The sequence below is a fragment of the Cornus florida genome, unplaced genomic scaffold, assembly GCF_030987335.1.
Source record: "Cornus florida cultivar Cherokee Brave unplaced genomic scaffold, ASM3098733v1 CherokeeBrave_3.0.0_Hap2_Chr03, whole genome shotgun sequence".
NCBI lineage: Eukaryota > Viridiplantae > Streptophyta > Magnoliopsida > Cornales > Cornaceae > Cornus > Cornus florida.
The window spans coordinates 2,506,643-2,529,021 of record NW_026775573.1 but is presented as its reverse complement, the minus strand read 5'-3'; the positions used below and the strand labels follow the sequence as shown (position 1 = coordinate 2,529,021).

General features: G+C 35.3%; 1 protein-coding gene across 2 annotated transcripts; it reads right to left on the bottom strand.

The window, feature by feature from the left end:
- Window positions 1–114: 114 nt before the first annotated feature.
- On the bottom strand, window positions 115–21,206 carry LOC132299032 (K(+) efflux antiporter 2, chloroplastic). Of its 2 annotated transcripts, none has more exons than XM_059795459.1 (21): window positions 20,997–21,206; window positions 18,866–20,736; window positions 18,480–18,651; window positions 18,273–18,363; window positions 17,754–17,890; window positions 17,580–17,639; window positions 17,340–17,459; window positions 16,680–16,748; window positions 16,060–16,125; window positions 15,660–15,749; window positions 15,182–15,286; window positions 14,969–15,097; window positions 14,313–14,522; window positions 5,679–5,828; window positions 4,440–4,493; window positions 4,221–4,279; window positions 2,188–2,254; window positions 1,929–2,105; window positions 1,635–1,691; window positions 671–745; window positions 115–521 (listed from the first exon to the last, which is right to left on the bottom strand). In XM_059795459.1, the coding sequence occupies exons 2-21, from the start codon at window positions 20,560–20,562 to the stop codon at window positions 396–398; spliced, it is 3,711 nt and encodes a 1,236-aa protein (XP_059651442.1). In that variant the 5' UTR covers window positions 20,563–20,736; window positions 20,997–21,206; the 3' UTR covers window positions 115–395. The 2 variants fall into 2 exon arrangements, with proteins under 2 accessions (XP_059651442.1, XP_059651443.1); XM_059795460.1 differs by having other exon boundaries at window positions 18,866–20,657.
- Window positions 21,207–22,379: the final 1,173 nt, after the last annotated feature.

Genomic DNA, 22,379 nt, shown 5'->3' with positions numbered 1-22,379 from the left:
GCCCATTTGGTTCACAGTTCCATGAGAAACCGAATTAAGCAAGAGGTTTGAGAAATAAACCATACTGGCCCTTTGAGAGAGAGAGGGCGAGAGAAAGAGGTTAGGAATGAGGTATAACTAGAAACACAACAGTCCTCTTAGACAAATTTTACAATCAAGTGTCCATCAGAATTTATCAAAACAAAAAAAAAATGTCATTGATCAATGAAGAAGTGTGTGCTAGCTACTGCCAATTCGTCCGCTATATTTCTGTACAATTTATACCAAATAGGCACGTAAACTCTATACAGCTCTTCATTATTAATGTTCTTTTTCAATACCATTAACTTTTTTTTTTTTTTTGAGGGGGGAAGTTCAATACCATTAACTTTGTTTATCTTGGATGATCGATCGAGTTATATTGCCAGTGTTCCTTCAGTGATCTGGTTATCATCTGAAGAATCCGAGGGCAGCTGACATTTGGCTTTGCTCATGATCCGTGAAAATCCATAACCAAGAGAACTTCCGCTGGCTTGACATAACTGCATGCAGAATTAATAGATGATTGCAGGATCCTTTTAGAAGCCAGGCATTTATCAGAGAAAATAACTACTATTAGATCCTACGATACAACATTAAGATGAAATAAAAATTGTGTAAGCCAATTTGAAGTGTAACCAACATTGAGTACCTCAGTGAGCTCAGAGAGGTGGCGAGATCTAAATTCATTGATGGTTGCTGCTATCTCTGATGTCGGCAGTTTGGCCTAATAGCAGAAAGAAGAAAAATAAGAACATTAAGAAATAAACCAGCCAAAAACTAGTAATTAATCATTCATTATTCTAAATCAACATCAAAGGTTGGTCATGCAAGCATCAACTAAGAGCTTTAACAATAATCAGTACCACTGTGCTGGTGAATCCATGTGATCGGATCCAAGAACTATACAGAGAATCAGCAAAAATATAACATAGGTATTCGCAAACGAGAGATGTTCAACTAAACAAAAACCAAAAGGTATGCACATTTAAGTGATGTTTGTGTGTGTCTATGAGTATATTACTGCACATATATCCATGTCCCAGTTGACACTGAAACTGAACCTTCCCCTTTGGAGTGACGGGAGATACCCCTTGGACTAAAAGCTGCTGGTATGCATGTTCTTTAGTTATTATTTCATTTTCTCTTTTCAATGGTAAAACCCATGAAAAATCACAATATCCAGAGGATGTAAAGGATGTTTATCAAAATTGTAGCAAAAAGAGATCAATCTTACACAGATGTAAGACTCATTAATCCAAAAGATCGATCACTTCAATTATTTGCATTTATAGTATTATCTTTAAGAGAGAAGAGGACAATGATGCTAAAAGATTGATCACTTCAACTATTTGCAATTATAATATTATCTTTAAGAGAGAGGAGGACAATGATGCATTCATAAAAAGAGCTAGCATAATCAATGAATATTATCTCGTTTCTGATATATGATCTATTTACCATCTGGCCATATGCTATTTCATCAACAGTCACCGATATTTACCAGACAAAAACCACAGTTTAGATATTCAGGAAGAACAAAAACGTAATATAGATCTCCTTATAGCTACCATGTAATAAACTCAATACAATACACTGTCAATCATTCTGCTTACCTGTGCAAGAACAGCAGCTGCTAACTGTAGGCTTGGTTCCAATGTCTCTGGAACTACCTGTAAGTTTTCCACAAAAACTATAAGTATGATACGGAAGCTTTTAATTTTTAAAAGAATGCAGATTTTGGATCAATAATTCAAAATTCATAAGCCATGCTTGAAAACTCATGTAGGAACTACGAGCTCATGAAATGCAATCTTGATATTTGAGCTTAAAAATAACATCAGTGCCAGATAAAAAAGAAAGCTAAGGATTGCCTATTTAAAAAAAAAAACAGCGAAATAGAATGATACCGCAGTTGCCCCAGCCTTTTCCAAGTTGAGGCCATGATCAACGTCATGAGCACGGACAAATGTCTTCACATTGGGGAAATATTTGCTAAGAGCCCAAACAGTTCTATAATTTGCACCGGGGGTATCCAATGTAATTGCTGCAGCGCATGCCCTCTCAGCACCAACTTTATGGAGGACCTAATAACCCAGTATAGGGAGAAGCATGTCACAAAGTGAACCGGAAGCAACAATACTTAAATTCTGGCACAATTTGCTTTACCTCTCGACTGCCAGCATCTCCAAAAAAAACAGGAAGATCAAGTGCACGCCCAACCGCCACTCGATCACTGAAAACATGGAAAATCTGAAGTAAAGAAACTGCATGCTGGTATGAAGTAAGCTTTTACTCATCCGTGTTAGATGAATAGAATGCATGTTTACAATTACACATCAGCACATCAAGGAACAAGAAAAATTACTTTTACCTTCTCATTACGGTATTTCTGAACAAGTTCCTGGATAACACGCCTAAAGGTTTTCTTATTAATATTAAATTATGAAGAACATGCAACCAAAACAAGAATTCCCGGTGTTCCCTTGATAGATATTAAAGTTAACATCAACTAGAATATCAGTCCATGACTCCATTCTTCGGTGCACCTGGAAGCATATTTATTAAGGTGCAGGGTAGCACGCCAATGTCTTTCGTGCAAGGAGCAGCAAAAAGCACAAGCATGACAAAAGCAAGGCCATGTGTGATAAAAATGTAAATATAGTGCACTTACAATTGAAGCAATTCAAAACATGCAACACAAACTAATCAAAGAAAACTATATTTTGAAGCATATCAATTATGAGGGTTAGCTATCAATGTAGATATATTCATTTTGCACATGCATCAACTAGATCAAATACCTATGCAGAAGTGCGATAATGTCAGGTAACAACATATAGATAATAAGCATTTATAATACTGTCATAATTATCGAGAGTCAAGCATTAGATAAATCTGATTCAAGTCATCAATCATTAACCCATGATTTTTAATATCAACCTACCAAAAGAAATAAAGAATCTACAATATTAAATATCTTCCATGACTAAACAATATGGTCTGTCACATAAAAAATTGTAAGAAGTAAGATATAGGGCATTAAATTTTTTTTTTTGACTAAGCTTAAATGAGCCTTTTTGTTTTCCCCTTCTTCTTTCGGTCTAGGCATGTCTTTAACAACCATGTTTCGGAGGAACAAAATGCATATACAAATTGATTTCTTTCCTCTCATATTTAATTAAAATATACAGCAATGAGTATTCAACTCCACATAACAAAACCAAGTATCCAACTACTAGGATTTGCTCAAAATCATTTTGCAATATTCAAATACTATCTACAGACATATACAAAATATTTTTCGAGGCAAAAGACAAATTTTTCCACAAACTACAATAAAAACAAGCAAGAGTAGAAAAGAACAATTGTAGAAAAAAAAATACTCACTCCGTCCCACAAAAAGTGTATCTTTTTGGGAACCTAATTTTTTAAGAGTGTAGTTTTTAATGTTTTTTTATTATAGTGGAAGGGAATGAATTTTCAAATATACCCTTCTATGGTGGGTCCACATGAGGTCTTATTTCAAATTTTAATTGCTTATCTTAAAGGCAAGGAGGCTAAAATAGTATTATTAAAAAAATAGTACATTAGATTTTGAAATAGGACAGCCAAAAATAGAAAGGTGGACACTTTGTGGGATGGGGGGAGTAATTCCATAATGATCTATCACCCATTCATATGTATTCAAGGAGCCACTTTCCAGGCTCTTTTTAGCTTGCATTATAACCAAAGAAGAACTTCCATTATGTAAAAGTATATTAATGTTGTGTTTGGGAGCACTGAATCGGTGTTAACTTAATTTCTTCCAATTACAAATGAAGCCGATTCGGTGCTCCCAAACATAGCGTAAGAACAAATGAACAATATACATAAACTTAACAAATGATCAATATGCTTTAACTTAATCAAACACAAACTACCTCCTTTTTTTTTTTTGGGGGGGGGGATAAGTAATGCTTTGCCTTACCTATGATGCAAGGAATAATGGACTTGGATTACCTTTTTCTTCCTCAAAAATCATTTTTAGTAGGACACATGTTAAACATTTCAATATAGATGATTCAAAATATTTTATTATAACCAAAAAGAAAACACTCAGCTGATATTCCACAAAAGTACAATATAAAATATGATGCCAATCCTTGTCAGAAGAATATCAGTTCAGTGTGATGTAGAAAAGACAGAGAAGAAAATCTTACGTCCTCACATCAAGAGCAACAAATGGAATTAGTCTTTCTGAAAGAAGTTGGGCAATGATCTGAAAGAACCCAAAGAAAAAGAAAAGGAAAAAAAAAAAAAATACAACTGTTACACTACATCCACATGTACATTGTATACACATCCTAACCAACAACAGAAACTCTACATAAATGGTCTCAAACTAATTCACGTATCAAGAATTGAAAATTGTACAACACCTGGCCAACACGTCCAAAGCCACAAATTATAATATGATCCTGCAAATCATCTGTCTGGAAAATAAAAAATAAAACATCACAACTTAATGCAATCAGTAAACATAGCAGTATGATCCCAATGTCAGCCCTATATCAAATAAATAATTCATCATATGGACAAAGAATTTGGTTCGTGGTCAATCAATAAAACCTCGAGCAGTAAACAAAGATCAAATAGACTATCAATATAAATAAAACAAACAAATAAATTTTTTAACCGAGTTTATTGTTGGTTATGTTGTGTGTAAATCACTGTTCAATTGATCATGGCTATAACAGCAAAAAATCGAAATGCATCATAAGTGAATAATTACTCAAGGTCTTTTACAGCATAATCTGGCGTTATTATAATGCAACAAAGAAAAAGGTGTTTGCATGTCAAAACTTTCCAGGATGGAGAACATGGATCATGAAACTTCTCATTGCAGATGGATATTCACCACCTTACTGCACATGTAGATACTCATTCCAATCTACTTTTTATTTTTTTTATTTTTATAAGTAAACCCATTCCAATCTACTTACCCATCATATCATTCGACTATATGTAAATTAATTGATCTTTCCGTACATACTTTATGTCAGCTATTACCACTCACTGTCTTTTATCATCATCTGGTTCTTTTGCATCAATTTGAAGTGGTAATACTTTGAGAAGGAATAAAAACCCAATCCACCAGCTATAACAGGCAACCTCCTATTAAATAATTTCAACAACACTGCCAGTATTTTAAAAGCCTAAAACTGAAATTTGAATAACTAAAATAATTTTATAATGGAAAAGGTTCAATGACATTTGAGATATTATTATTAAAAATTCAACCACAATGCAATCAAGCAAGCATGAATTAACAGGTTTATTCTCCATTACTTGTCTGCTCTCTCATGATATAGATATAATGGACTACATCAAAGAAACTAAAGTAGAAGGTTGAGGGTTCAAGTCCCATAGGGGCAAAAAGTTGGGTGTGAAGGTTAAAAAAAAAAGAAGTTACTGCAAAGGAGAAGAAGAAAAGAAGTTCATTCAGTTGAGTATAAAATGATTATAGTCCTGAATCCTGATTGGAAATCACATACCAAATAAACCAATTTTAAATCATACGACAGTGAAGAGAGAAAATACATTCAGTGAACCAACAGTAAAAATGGTTGCTCCAGATATTACTAATAATCTCAGTAAACACTCAAATAACATTTCACCTCACTCTCCACAGGTAATAAGCTTCGGACATCATGCTGCTCAAAACGAGATGCTATCAACTGGCCTCCAGCAGCTAAATATGGTGTGAGGGCCATTGAAATACCCACCACCAGAAACAGCAAAGATGACAGTTCAGGTGACATTATACCCTGCAAAGAACATCAATTAACAAAGAGTTAGTTGTGCTCATGGTAACTATAATTTGTGTTGCGTTACCCAATTTATTTATTTAGGCAAGAAATTAAAGTAAAAAAGAAAAAGGAAAAGGAAAATGGAATCGATATATAGTCTTGTTACCTAAAAGAAGGAAAATAAAAAAGTAACAAGAACACAAGTCTGAACAATGATATTGGCTTCTTACGCAAAAAGCACCAATTACAGATTGCTTCCATTCCTATTAACAGGGCTACTTCCACCTATAATTTCCCCCCTTGAAAAAATAAGAAGTATCTAAAGTTCAAGCAATCTCACTGGCCTACATAACTTCAACTGAACACAGATTGCATCATTCAAAAACCTTATTGCAAGGCTGCTTATGATCAAATTACAGTGATGTGGCATTTTTATATAGTTAACTTGGACAACTATTATGCTACTTCATTCTAATATTGAAAGACAAAATCTCATTCAGAGGTGGCAATCCTTAACCATCATAAACCAGAGCTGAGCCGGCTAAGTTCTGAGCAGGTTTACTTTGCAATTCAATGGACTGCTTGGTAGAGGAGAAGAGTGGAAGGAAGGAAAGAAAAGGATGGATAGTTTCTTACCAGATTGGTGGGGAAAATTAGGAAGGGAAACACAGAGAAGAGGGGAGACCATCCCCTCCTGCCCAAAAAATTCTTTCCTCCCAAAAATGGCCTAGGAGGAGGAACAATATAGCTCCCTTTTTTTATATTTCAATTACACCCTTCCTTTGATATGTAAAGGTGTGTAAAGCCCTTCCCTTCTTTCACTCTTTCCTTGGAGCCCCCTCAATATCCTATAGACACTTAAAAAACACCCCTAGAAGTAAATATCGGTGGCTTATTTTAGTTGTCAAAGATATACATGCATACATATATATATATATATATATATATATCAGTGGCTCATTTTTAGGGGCTTGACTTTTAGGAGACCTAAGCTTGCAACTCCAACCTTTAGGAATGTATTCTTTAGCAACAACTTCAAGGTGAGGCTTTTGTTTTGTGGACACCTTATAGCCACCGCACACAAGTACATATGCAAATTTATCGATGAAAAGCAACAACTCATGATCTCAGAAAGACATTCTGATGTAGGACAAATATTGTTTTAATACCAAACTGGTATAGAACTAGAATGAAAAGAGGAGATGAGAATGAGAAGATGAGATAGGCTAGAGGAAGGCAGTGAGAAACCGACGAAGGGGGTGGGAAGATAGATTGAAAGAGAGAGGCTAGAGAAAGAATGTGGGAGTGAGAATAGCAAGAACAAAGAGGGAGAAAGAGATACACAGAGAATTCACAAACTCACAATAATAATTCAATCATCAAAAGGTGAATTGTTTAGTTACATAGTGTGAGATATAAATTTTTAATGTTGGCAAATTTCGGGGTCAAAACTTGATGACCGAGTTGTAATTTTGTTTATCTTGAGTCTCGGACTTTTGGAGCTGAAGCGCAAGTGCCTATTAGTGTTGAATCCGTTGAGAACATCATTTAGAACAGGCAAGCGAGTGAGGAACACTTGTGAGTATTTTTAAAGTTAGGTAGAAGAGCAGAGGTTGGAATCACTTTTTAGCAAAGTCCAACCGGTTGCACTTGCAGTGAAAGAACTGCTCTCGGGAAAAGTTCAACCGGTTACTTTCTGAAGTCCAACCAGTTGCAATTGCCCGAATGTATCAGATTTTGGTAACTTTTCAGTTTCCTGTTTGTACCCAAACTTGTAGGGCAGCCCTTGCGCGATTTTAAAAGCTATTTTTGTCTGTCATAAGGACTCTCTAATATACATATGATGTCTTTCTAAAACCTAGAAGAGAGATTGGTGGCTTCAATTGGAAAATTAAAGTTTTCATCTTTTACATGAACATTAAAGCTTTTTGAGAGATTTTTCAGAGAAATCTGATTGTATATTTTTTAGAGCACACACTTAAACATGAGAGGGAATAGGGTGATGTTCTTCTATTGATCAACTCAAAATCTTCAGAATCTACGTCAGATTACAAGTTGATCAGAACAATAGATTTTCTACAAACCTTCACAAAATTAAGATTTTAAGGAAGAGGAGGTTTCGATCACACTTTGAAGGGATCAAGACATTCTTGGAGTGTTGGTTGATCTACTAGCTATCAGTAGAAATATAAAAAAATAATAATAAAAAAAAAAAGAAAAAAAAAGAAGGAGAGAATTGTGTAAAGGCTTGAATAAGATAATCACTCATTCACAACTCTAGTATTTATAGATAAAAAGAGCACATGCTCATATTAGAAGAAAAGAAATTAAATCAAATCAAAGCATATTTTATGGCATATTCTATAACATAATCAAATCTCTGCTAATATGGTAAGTCATTCCATAAATCGTGGCTATTATATCTACTAACACTCCTCCTCAATACCTGAAACGCCCAACTTAAACAACGCATTTTCAAACACGGTCTTGCTAGCACCCTTCTTCAGAAACTACAAGTTGCAGAGTGCAAATCTGAATAGCAATGATTCTCTCTAATGAAGTGCCGATTAACAAATCAAAAATGTCTCCTCAGATAATAAATAATTAACAATGTCTTCTCAGACCATAAACAACCAATCATGTCTCCTCAGACCGTAAACAACCAGCAATGTCTCCTCAGACCATTTCCCTTCACATGTTTAAAACATGTGAAAGAATCACTAATGTCTCCTCAGACCATTCCCCTTCACTTGTTTAAAACGTGTAAATGGAAGAATCAACAATGTTTCCTCAGACCATTCCCCTTCATACATATGTTTAAACAATGTAGATGAAATAATTAACAATGTCTCCTCAGACCATAAAAAAGAAACAACTATGTCTCCTCAGACCATTTCTGAATGGGTGGTGCCAAACTCGCAACTCCCTCATTGATGTTGGACCACCTTGCCTACCCGACACCTCCCGGATGGGCGATGTGTAATACCCCTATATTTTAAAGGAGTTATTTAATTAATTTAATTACTTTTAATTTGATGGAGGTGATTTATTTGATTTAAATTGGGTGTTTTATTTAATTGTCTTGTTTTATTTAAATTATATTTCGTGATTATACTTGATGATTTGGTATAATGTTTTGCTTTATTGGAATGCCATGACTGGGATTGTTTATTTGACTATGTGCGTATTTATGCTTGTGTTATTTAATTGTGAATTATTTTTAATTAATAGATTTAATTAATTGTTCTATTTATTTAAATGTTTAAGGGATTGGGTTTAGGGAAGTTGGACCAATGGATGTGGTCTTGGGCTTGGATGAAGCCTTGATAGGTTAAATAATTAGGGCCCATGGTTGTAAAGGTTTATATGTATATATATGGATGCAGTGCAGAAAACACCCCTGTAGTTTTAAAATTGTGCAAATAACATCCCTGGTGTTCAAAAGCCACCCTTGTAGTTTCAAAATTGTGCCACTAAGGACTTCTTGTCAAAGGGATAGGTAAATATACGAAAATACCCACCAATATTCTTTATAAAATAATAACAAAAAATTGCTAGAAGTTGAAATTACCCAAATAGAGAATTCTAAACGGCATCATTTTGGGTAATGAAACAAAAATAGTATACAAAATTGTAAACGGGGGATTTTGGGTAATTAAGCACAAATAGGGCTATGACCAGTCATTATACTTCTTCTTCCCAAACACAAACTCCATAGCCTCAGATCACAACTAACCAACGCACACAGATCACAACCAACACACACAGAGATGAAGCAATCCCTCCACCTCCCTATTCACATCTTGCACAAACACATGGGTGTTTCCTCTGCCGCTTCCTCCCTTGCTTCTCGCTAGCATGCTAACGGTGAATATCAAGGCCATCCACCCCGGCGCCGCCGGAAATTTCCCACTTTGCTCGCCCACTAAAATCACATCCCAACCCACTTCGTACACATGATTGGGAAGCAGAATATAATCCCCAATTTGCAGTCCGAGAAGAGTAGGCTCTGCACAGGTCTACACTCCTTCCGAATTTGCTCTCTCACGTGGTGAAGAAGGTCGTATAAATCGCTCACTTTGGTGGTGAATTGAACGTCGTAGGTTTCGATTTTCGGATGTTTCTCTTCAATTTTGCCGACCAAGTATGAGTTTTCATCAAGGAAGACTGTTTGGCCGTTGTGATTGAGGAATTCCAGAGGAGGGTTTCGTGGGTCAGAACAAAAATAAGAAGTTACAGGGTGATGGAACTGAGCTCGGCAGCGGACACCGCTTGTGGAGATGCAAGTTGTAACAGAGAGAAAGAATCTTTAGAGAGAGAGAAAATAAATAAAGAATAAAACTAAGAAAAGAAAAATTATATTATATTGAGAGTGAAGAAAATAAATAAAGAATACAAATATGAAAAGAAAAGCATTAGAGAGAGAGAAAAAATAAATAAAATACATAAATATGAGTATTATATATAGAAATGAGGGATATAATATAAATAGGAGAGAAATAATAGAAATATGAATATATTGAGTATTATATATATATATATATATATATATATATATATATATATATATATAATATGTGTATTATATATAGATTATTTATAGAAAGAAAATTAATTAATACAAATATGAAAAAAAAAACGTAGAGAAAGAAATATATATATATATATATATATATATATATATATAAATATGAGTATTATATACAGAAATGAGGGATATAATATAAATAGGAGAGAAAAATATAAATATAATGAGTAATATATATAGAAAATATGTGTATTATATAGAGAGTATTTAAGAAATAAAATTAATTAAATAAGGTCATTATATATATTATATATATAGAAATGAGAGAAAAAATGAGTAAAGGGTAGTTTGGGTACTCTAAAAGGACATTATTGGTATTTTTTTTTATAAGTAAATATGTATAAGAAAGCGTTCAGGAGAAGAACGAGTCCCAAGAGCTATACAAAAATCGAAAAAAAAAAGAAAAAGGAAGACCTATGGACCCAACGACCCCAAAAAGTCCATAATCTCATCCAAAGAAATACAATCTCTCCCCATTCCCCAACTAAAAAGAGAGCAAAGAATAGCGAACTTCAAAGCCCCGATGGAGATCCCCTCCCCATCAAAAGATCTTTGATTGCGTTCTTTCCAAAGACTCCACCAAATACAAAAGGTGGTCACCCTCCAGAAGTCACGAACACACGCTCCCACCCTTTGGCCCCTCCAACCATCAATCAAATCCTTTGAAGTCCGAGGCATAACCCACTGAACACCAAAAAGGCTTAAGATGAGGCTCCAGCAGTCATGGGCCACGGGACAATGCAAGAGAAGATGATCCACAGACTCTTTATCATTCATACACAGACAACACCGGTTAAGGATGACTTGTCTTCTTTTCCTTAAGTTGTCCAGAGTCAAGATCTTGCCCCAAACAGCAGTTCACACAAAGAAAGCCACCCTAAGAGGAGCCTTCGAGTGCCAAACCGTTTTCCACGGGAAGGTGGAACCTCGAAACCCTGAAAGCTAGTAAAAAAAGAACTGAACTTGAAACATTCCCTATGGAAAAAGCACCCAAGTTAAGGAGTCCGAACCAGTGCCATCCACCTCCTGTCTATACAGAAGATCCAGCAAACCAGTGACGTCATCCAACTCTCAATCCTGAAAGGATCGCCGGAACTGAACATCCCAAGACAACCTACCACTAGCAAGGCGATAGCAGTCAGCAACCAAAGCATGTCAGGGGGATTATGCTCGAGCTCTGGGAACCTGTTTACTTCAACAGTGTTCTGAATGACCCTGGTTTGGGTATTAATGATCCCGAACATGTTTGTAAGTGTTGGGAATAGTGTCATGGGAAAATATATAAATGTGTAACTCCTATGTTATGATAATTAATGGGAATGCTGAATATTAATTATTAAGTTTTAAATTAATCTATTAAGATACTAATTGTGTAATTCAATGCATAATCCACTTTATGATTGTAATCATATTTGCTAGTATATTTATGATTTGTAAATCTGATCTATGATGGTATTTTCATAATGTACCATGGTTATAAACATGGTAATGATGAATTGTTACTTTTTCATGTATACTGTGAGAGTAAAGTTTTATCATGCTATATAAAGCATGTGTTGCCTATTGTATAGTTGTTGTGTAGTTGATTAAAATGTTGAAGGTGGTTTATTCGGAGGCATGGATGAGTTGCAATGGAATAAATAGATTACCATTTAATTGTATAAATCAAATACATACATTAATAGCATGGAGGATTTGTTATTTTATAGTATGGACAAAAACATACTTGTGGAGGTATGGATGAGTTGCCAAAGCATAAATAGGTTGCCACTTACATAGTATGGACAAAAACATACTCATGGAGGAGTTGCCAACGCTTAAATAAATTGCTATGTGAATTGTATAAACAAGTATACATCTATAGATGTTGTATTTGTGAATTGGAGGACATAATACTCTTAGATTTGATTAGTGCATTGATTAATGGCTGGTGAGCCAATTTATTTAGTTTTGGGTTGAGGGAGTTACTCTTAGAAGAGAATGTTTATTCTAGTGTTGGTTATGGTTATATAAATATATATAAACACCATCATCCATGGAGTGGGATCCTAGAAATATTATTTATTTATTGTTAATGCCATATGGTATTACTTATCATCTTAGAATAAAGGTCTAAATCTTTATTAGGATGATTTTGGTTAGAAATGTTTTATTTATTGGTTTTAAGAGCTTTAGTAGAAGGAACTTGCTCGTGGGTTTAACCCATTTTATTTTTATATCTTTCAGGTTATTAGAGGTTCAAGTCTCAAGATCTATAGCTAGGAGACTTATCTATTATTTCTATTTATTTCAAAGTAGGATATTTATCCATTATTAGATGTTGAAATTTATTTTATTTATAGATGATTGGATTACGATTTTTATGGGTCCTTGAATTGCAGGAATCGAGTTGTAATATTGGAGGATTATTAGTAATTGATTTATTATTTAATAGAATTTCTTTCAGCGTATTATTTTATTCTTTTTATTTCATTTTGCAATTTGTGCTTGTTAAATATTAATTGTTTTGATATCCCTTGGTTTCGAGTGTGGACTTGATCAACCAATGTCTCTGAAATTAGGGGGTATCACACGATGTCGCCTTGGATCATTCCCGAATAAGTGGTGCTGAACTTGCAATACCCTCATTGTAGTCGGACCACCCAAGCTCTGATACCAACTAGAAATATAAAAAGAAGAGAAATGAGATAATTGTGTAAAGGCTTGAATGAGATAATCACTCATTCACGACTCTAATATTTATAGATAAAAGAGCACATGCTCATATTACAAGAAAGGAAATTAAATCAAATCAAAGCATATTCTATGGCATATTCTATAGCATAATCAAATGTCTGCTAATATGATAAGTCATTCCATAAATCGTGGCTATCATATCTGCTAACACGATCCTTCTACAGAGATCAAGAGTAAATCTGAAGTCAAGTGCTGTTGAACGGGGGAGTTGCAAAGCCGAAGACTGTCAAAGATTGGTTTTTGGTAAAGCGAAAGGGTGTAGGGTTTCCAAGCTCAAAAACCCGGTGTCATCTCTCAAACTCTACTCTGCTTGCTTTACTTTACAATTTATATTTTTGTGGTTGTGGATGTTTAATTGATCATAATTGTGGGTAATTTAATCAATCACAAAAATTGGGCAAGTTGACCAATTCATTCCCCTCTAGTTCATTTAGAGTAGTAATTCACAACTACATTAACTAACAGCTTCCGCATCGCGCTACTCACACATAGGCTTCTTTATATAGTCAAAACATAAATAAACCCTAAGAAATTCTAAAATAGTAAAATACTAATATATCTCTAACCCCCGCCTGGCGCTATGCCAAGAATCTCGAATCCCCCGCTTGCCCTTTGCTGCTGGATTGATGTCTCTGGATTTGCTCTTTGACCCGCACAGGTTGCTTCTGCCGCACCACCGGCCTCAATCCAAGGGCCTTTCAAAGGTGCTAGTCGGATGAAGTGTGATACAGAAGGGAAGGAGTTTTCTTGCGTCAATAGAAAGCCTTTTTTGCTCGTAAGACTTAGAGAAAAAGTCTAAAAGTTACGTCTCATGGACCTTCTGTGGTTCCAAATTCCAACATGAGAGTGGAACCCGTATTGAGGCAACCAGAAAATACTGCCGGAATTCCATTTCATTCTCAAGAATTCTGTAAATAAGCATGAGTTCTTGGCTCATGCATGCGAACCATAAGTCGTTCTCCATCGCATCCTTTATGTGGCTTACACATCCGAAAAAAATGAAGGTTTTGTATAAAGCATAAAGCAACATTTTTAAAACTAACACCCAGGATAAACAATCTATTTATATATTTGATTAGTAAAACAGGATAATAAAATGTTTTGGTAAGGCTGTATAAACTATTGGCAGCTAAGCAGTAAAACTTGCAAGCAAAATAATTAGTTTGTGGAAAGGAAACCTGATTAACAGCTTCACCAAAAGCAACAAATGCAAATTCTCCCCCTGGAGCAAGAAGCAGGCCAACTCTTATAGCAGATATGATTGATATACCAAAAAGTCTACCAATCACTGCAACCAACAGAGTCTTGCCACCAATTAGAAGTCCTAATGTCCCCATAATAGCTGGAAAGTTTGATACAAGAAGTTTTGGGTCAATGGACATTCCAACCTGAAAAGTGAAAACCCAAGAATTTCACATTAATTGGAATTATCAGAGCAACTATCCTTGCTGGTCATGCAGCAGCAAAATCAATCTGCTGATATAAAAACACTAAAACATTCTTGTCCAACAATTGTCATGCTTATTATTATTGCAGTATGGACTAGTATCAAAAAAATCATTATTTAGTGGAACTGCGAAAAATTGATGAAAAATGTAATTACATAGAACCATGGCATAAAAAGTTTGGAGACCACACAAAGACAGGATTTTCAATCCACTGGATTCTTAAAGGATTATTTCCATTGAATCAGTAACTTCAGAACTAGAAACAAGGTTTACGGAGCGTATAGATATAATAAATGGATATTACAAATGGCCAACCCCTTCGTATGGGATTAAGGCCAGGATGATGATGAAATGGATTTTACAGATATGCCAAGGTAAGTTCCTACCGTCATAAAGAAGAGACCCAATAAAAGGCCACGATATGGAGCGATATCTGATTCAACCTGTAAGGAGAATTCAGTTTCCGCAAGGAGTAAACCAGCCAAAAACGCTCCCAATGCCATTGAAAGGCCAGCCTGTTCCATTCATCATGAAAAAGGTAAATATTTATTGCTATAAGAATATGCAGGAATGACAATCAATAACACATGCCCACATACCCTGGCAGTAAGGAGGCTAGTCCCCAAAATAACAAGGAGAGTGTTTGCAGAGAATATCTCTGCATTTTGATTCTCTGCTATTTGCTTGTAAATTGGCCGAAGCAGCTGAAAATGAGCACGAGAAGTCACTAAATGATGAACTTTACAAATGCTAAAAAGAATTTTAAGATTACTTGACAAATATTTTGTCAAAAGCTACAAGGACTCCAAAAAGAGAATTAGACATACAACAGTATAACAACGTAAAGCAAAAATTATAAACTGTCTCCTTGAGTACATTTTAAAAGTGCGTAATTTCAAGCACTGCCATAAATTCTGATAGGAGGGATAGTGATGGAGAATTTTAAAATATAAAAATTGCACAGTCAGGAGCATCAAATGTAGTTTGATTGAATAGTAAAAACAAAAAACAAAAAAAGTGGCTCGATCACTTAAAATGTCATAATTCTACATTACTAGAAATAAAAAAAACACTCACCAAGCGTCCTCCAGCAATTATAGCAGTGATGGCAACAACTGCCTTCACAGCTGCCAATCCAAGAGCTTCAGCGATTGCTTGGAAACCAATCTAAATGAGCAGAAATTATTACCCATTATAACTACATTATCTATAGAAAAAGCAGCTACATTACAACTACCATAAGCGAGTTCAAAGCTAATCGTTGAATAGTGTCCAATTATCCTTTCCAATGTGGGAAAAAAACTTTAATTTGCATCATGTGATAAACACTCTGAGCATAGAAAGAAAGGGTGCATGTGAGAGTGAGGTGCTGATCCATAAGATGACAGACTAAATGAAACTACTGAAAAAGAAACCGTGAGAAAAGGTGCAAAATTGCTGATACATTCCAACATTAGATGAATTATGAAAATTGTACCCCTCCTTTAGATGAATTGGGTGAAATAAGAGGTATAAGTATAAGCAAAACCACAACAGCTAGATCCTGCAAGAAAAGATCAAAAGAAGGTAAGCGATAGAAATAATCAGATAAAATTAAGATTCACAATGAAACACAAACATATCAAATAAAATAAAGTGAACACAGAAGCCCATGATAATGTCAAGGAACATTTTTTTTTGTAAGTAACCATAACGTCAAGGAACATAATTGAATAATTCATCATAAAGGGGCAAACATGGAGCTATACAACCAATAAATAACTGGCCAATCACATTTTCAATAACAACAGTTTAGTACATGTATATGTTGTGTTGTTATATGTAATAGCAGGAAAAGAAAAAAAATGTAGCAAGGCTAACTACACATTATGCAGCAGTAGGGGTTGTTAGCCCCATCGCTGATTGTCTTTTGAAGTTACAGAAGTATGAATGACACAGTACAGCATGACAACTAGAATGTTAAGTTCACTTACAAAACAACAATACAACTATCAGTATATAACAAGAATTAAGTTGAATGCCAATATCACTGTGTTAGCCGTAAAATTCTACTCATGACATCAAAAACAGACATTACATTAGATACCATATCGATACCTGGAAAAGTAAGACAGAAAATGTTGCACGTCCATGGCGTGACGTGCTCTCACCTCGTTCCTGCAAAACCTGGAAGAAAATCCACAAAAATTAGTTCATCTGCCCATTGAAAAGCTTATCAACTAACAAGTTTCTGTAATCCTGACAGTGGAACCCTAAAGAAAATAAAGTGGCTTGAGAATTAAAAGCAAAAATGGAATAGTTTGAGGAAGTTGAAACTTCATAGGCCTCAGAAGGAATTAGCACGCACTTGACTTCATGGGGCTCAAGTAGAATATCATATGCTTCTTCTAACAAAGATTATTAAGAATATTACTGAGTATTCAGTTACATTACATGAGAATTCCTTTTAGGAAAATTTCAGTTGCATTACATCAATGCCAATGCATATTTAATCCAGTTCTAACAAGTAGGTACAAAATGTCCATATTGACACTCAATTTTCAGTCACTGAGACTGGCCTGATAAAGAAGAAAGAGAAAATAGGACAGATGATAAATACGCTTAAGAAGTTGCATATGGAAGCATCAGGTCTAAAGTTCGAATCCTCTTGGGTGCAAAAAATTCGTTTGGGGGGGGGGGGGGGGGGGGGAGGGGGTGTAGGGGAGAATAAAAGTTGCATATACATTTTATTGAAAGCAAAGACTGCCCACTTCTTACCTGTAGGACAACAGCAGTAGATGATAATGCCAGGCCATTCCCAATCACAAGTGCAGCAGGACCAGGCAGCTTAGAAACAAAATGAGCAGCCAAGCCAACCACCACAGCTGTTACCAAGACCTGTATAAATTAGGCACGTTAGAGATCTCAAATAGGGAGCCAATATATCACTTGCAAATAAAAAGGTTGCCTTGGGGCGGAAATAGTTAATTATGACAGGAAATTTTTTTGTAAAAGCACCTGAGCAGACCCCAATCCAAAAACATATTTCTTCATGGAGCTTAGTCTTTCAACAGAGAGCTGCAAATTGATAACCAGAGTTCAGTTTCAACAATCTTTGTTATAAGCAGGATGAATAATAAGGAAAAATAGTAATTCTTAACGGATGCTAAATTCAAGATTTTATGGATCTACCTCAAGGCCGATATTAAATAGCAAGAAAACAACTCCAAATTCAGCTATGGCCTTTGTCCCATGTACATGACGAATTATAGAGAGACCATAGGGTCCAATCAAGATTCCAGCAGCCAAATATCCAAGGACAGGACTTCCTAAACATAGCAGAAGATAGAAGGCAAGAAAACTTCAACAACATACATCAGAAAAGATGCGAAGGCCCAGTACAGTATATGCAGACCATGGTTAATTGCACGAATAGCACCGTGCTTGTCATAACAATCATAAAAAGAAAAAGTAACAAAAACGAAACAGTCACAAAAGGAATAGCACAAATAATTTACAAATTAGTTTAAGTGACATGAGCAACAAAATGGCCTAAACATATTTTATAATAAAGCTATTAAAAATACTTGTTTCTGAACAAATTTAAAGCCAGAGCATGTTATATGTTGCAATCTTGTGACACTGATAAATAATGAAGTGTAAGAAGATGAAGGCTTCAATTTCAAAAGGTAGAAACAGAAGTGCAGTTACCTCCAGGAATTTTCTGGAATATGGGCACAAATATAACGCTTGCGAGCAGTAACCACAACACGTCAAAAAGGGAAGCTTCCTCTTCATTCATCTGAAGGAAAATGGAGCATACAATCAGGAAGAACAAAACAAATAGATAAATGAAAATCTGGAATTATGGGTTTTAGCCCAGAATCAGAGCTAATAAAAGGCAATTTGAGAACATGCCTCTTGATGAGGAAGCATCTCAATTAATTTCTTAATTCTCTTGGGCAACTTCCGTATTTTCTGGACCAGAGGCTTTGTGTTTGAGGAAACTTCATCAATACTAGTGGTAATGATGTCGGGCTGTTGAAACAATTGAATAGTCCGTTCTGTCCGATTAGCATAAAATGTGACCCTGTGACATATTTTAGCACCTTAAGATCATAGGAAGTCAAACCTTAACAGGAGACATAACAATCTAATAAAAGAGATACATTTAGGGAAAAGAAAGTAACAATAACAATCTAATAACAGGCATCAATAACCTAATCAATACAGATGCAAACAAGAAAAGTAATTGAAACAAAAAGCGACAATCCAAAAATTACAAATCTAACAGTACAACATACCCTGCGACAAGAAGCAATGACCCAACAACCAACTTAGGCAACTGCTTCTTTGCAGACTCAATGATGCCATGAAAAACTGATGCCGGTGTGAACTCGGTTCCATCTACAGCGAAAGAGAAGAACGATGCAGAAAAAAAACGAGATGATTTCTTCAATAATGCTTTTGGTGCATTTAATGGTGAACTGTCCCTCGTCCAATCCTTCTGCATTTCCTGTTTTTTTGTTTGAACCACGTTCTTTGACTTTTCTGTATCTACTTCACTCTCTTTTAATGTGTCTACACTTATTTTTCCGTTCCCTTGAACACTTCCATCAGACAAATTCGAATCTTCAAACTTTTGGCTGGGCATATCCACCTTGCCATCTGCTAAGGGCTCACCTATTGAATAATCAACCTCAGTTGGCACATCGCTGTCTCTCTCAATACTAAAATCAACTGAATTTTCCAGAATCACCTTCTCCTCCTCAACAGATGCCTCCTCACTCAGCACCTGTCCCTGGGACGATGATCCATTTTGGTGTACTGCAGTTTCCAGGCTATCAATACGAGAGTTGGAGAGATTTTTCTCTGCTCTCTGTAATGCAATCTCCGCATCATTAACATGTTGTGTAGCCTCAAGTTCAAAAGCAACAGCTTTCTCTGCTAAAAGCATTATCGTTGCCACATCTTCCTCTGCTTTCAAAGCATTCATCTGAGCTTTCTCTGCAACCTCATTTAACCTGTCCACTTCTTTCTGAAGCTCCTCTTTTTTGCTCTGCAACAGTCTAAGCTCCGCCTCACAATTTGCCAAAGTTGACTGACACTGTCTAATATCATCCTCAGCAACCAAGAGAGCTTCCTCCTTTTCCTTCAACAATTTTGATTCTTCTCCTCCAGTTTCATATTCTAAAGCATTCTCTCCAGAAGCTTCTACAGAAACGTCCCTTTCTTTTGCAGCTTCCAATGATTCCGCCACCACCTGAAGCCTTGCCTCGGCCAAAGAAAGGGCCATTGTCGCTTTCTGAACAGTTTCTTTAGCAACAGATTCCTCATCAACAAGCTTTTGAATGGTATCAAGGGTGGAATTAACATCATTCCAAGCATTTGCTGCTTCATCCTTTAATGCTATCGCGGCTTCTGATATTCTCTGAGCCTTTTCCTCAAACATGGTACTGTTAAGCTGCGCAACCTCCAATTCCTTGAGTGTCTTCTGTAACAATTCCCTTAATTCATCCAAACTAGGAACCTCCACTTCTTCTCCAACTTCTTCTCTCAAATCCTTTGGCTCAACAATAGCCCCGTGTCTTGAGTTATCTTCTGTACTACTTTCTGCAAATTCTACATTTCGACCATTTCCATCAATAAAGGCAACTGAATCATTTCCTTGACACTTTGACCAAACTAGGGCCCTCGATGACCTTGAAACGTGATCAAAATTACAAATCAAGGACCTCCGTGAATTATAACCCCACAAATGACAATTAGGTTCGCGTTTAATAAGCATACTGGAATTAGAACTACCACTACATACAGTGATTTTCTTCAACTTTTTTGGCCCATAGGCTTTTGGGACAAGCCTAGAGTTGCCAAGAAACTTATAACTAAAACTTCTACATCTGAACTTCATGCGCGAATTGAAACAATCTGAGGTCCTATAACTCGTTCCTTCTCCGCCATTAAGCACATTAGGCTGCCGGAAACTACATGCAAAGTCCATATTCCTTGTCCTTTGTAAAAAAATAAAATGTGCAATATGCAGCAATAGATTCTATAGCATACTTAATGAACTCTCATTGACCTTAAATCAAACACCTGGCGGAACAAATCAATTTTACACGGATATAAGAACAATTGAAGTAACTGAACCGAATCTCAAATTCGAAGTCGTTAGCTGTATTCCAACACCATAAGAGAAACAAAGGGAAATTTTAGTACGGCTACAGCAGGAAAAACAAATCTATATGTATATTTGTGTATATTTGTGTATATCTGTCTATATATGAATATATTTACATATGTGCGTGGCAACATACAAGTATGTATTATGTAGTATATGTGAATATGTACCCTGAAATGAATATGTGTATGCGTCTGTGCGCGCATACATAGAGTAATATATATTAAATGAAAGAAGAAAGAGTGGAGACTGACCGATCATGACGGGTGGGAAGCATGATTGAAGCAGGAGCTGAAAAATCTATGGCGGACTTTCTCAGGGAAATTGGGGCAGAAAATGACAGAACTGATAACAGATCGACGTGGCTTTCAGTTCAAGTTCGCTTGTCCCAGAGGGGGAAGAAGAGTACATACATGTAATTTTTCACTCCCTCTCTTTCCCTTTGTTTGGGAAACGAGAAAATGAAAATAAAACAGCTCATTGGTGAATTTTTTTATTTTATTTTATTTATTTTTATTTCGGTAGGTACTGATGGACAAACTTTCGTCACCGTATATGCTAAAATATTCCCATTTGCCCAAGGTGCGTGAAGCAGCCTTTATTTTCCAAGTTTTTATAATAACAATAATTATTATTATTATTTTGTAAGAAAGAGTAAATTGAATATAATTTTAAAATATTATAAGCACCAAAACTATACATCGTTGTTATTAATAATTTAAGGTGAATTTGTAATGTGAGTATATTTAAAAATATTTACCTCAAATTAATTGGACTATTTAAAATTGAATGAGGTAATACATACTATTATTTTATGTATTTTTTCACTTAAATTATTGTGTTTTGCACAGAAAAAAAAAAGAAGAAGAGATTTGATAAAAGAAAAAGATTTGACCCACTTACATTTTTAGGCAAGTGCGATTTGAGATTAGGATTTGATATATACAAGGCTCAAATTCCTATGTTTTGTATTTATTTTTGGATGACATTATTTATTATTATGTGGTAAATGTCAATATTTAATTAGTATAATATTATATCTTTAATATTTTAATTATTGTCACAATTTAATGATATTTTATGATTTTTTAAAGTAAAAGGTCCAGAGTTAAATTTAAAAAATAAATAAATAAATAAATAAATTTTATGAGAATAAGTAAGTATGTGATGGCGTTTCCTACCCATGTAAAATATGAATATATTTTTTTAAAAAAAGAAAAAATTAATTAAATAAGTCCAGGCAAAGAATCTGGTGTTAGGCCCTACTTAATTCGGTGGGCCTAAATGGTATGGGTCATTTCATTCGGTGGACCTGAGAAGGCAAGTGGGCTAAGGAAATTGAAGGTTCTGTTATGTCCAAATGACAATTGCTTGGGACAAACAAACCCAACTGGGTAGCAGGCCCAATTATGGGGGTTTAGCTGTTAGATAAAGGAGAGCGCAAATGGCGTTGCAGTGAGAAATTAAAAAATGAATAATGATGGGGACCAAACAATTATCCCCCAATTTTACAGAATGTGACGTGAACAAGACTCGTCAACTTTTTTAAACATTATTTAAACACGAAAATTTCATATGTTCTCTCAACTCACGGGATTTAAGTTGGTCCTTGGGTCTTTTGTTGTCTTCAACTGTTA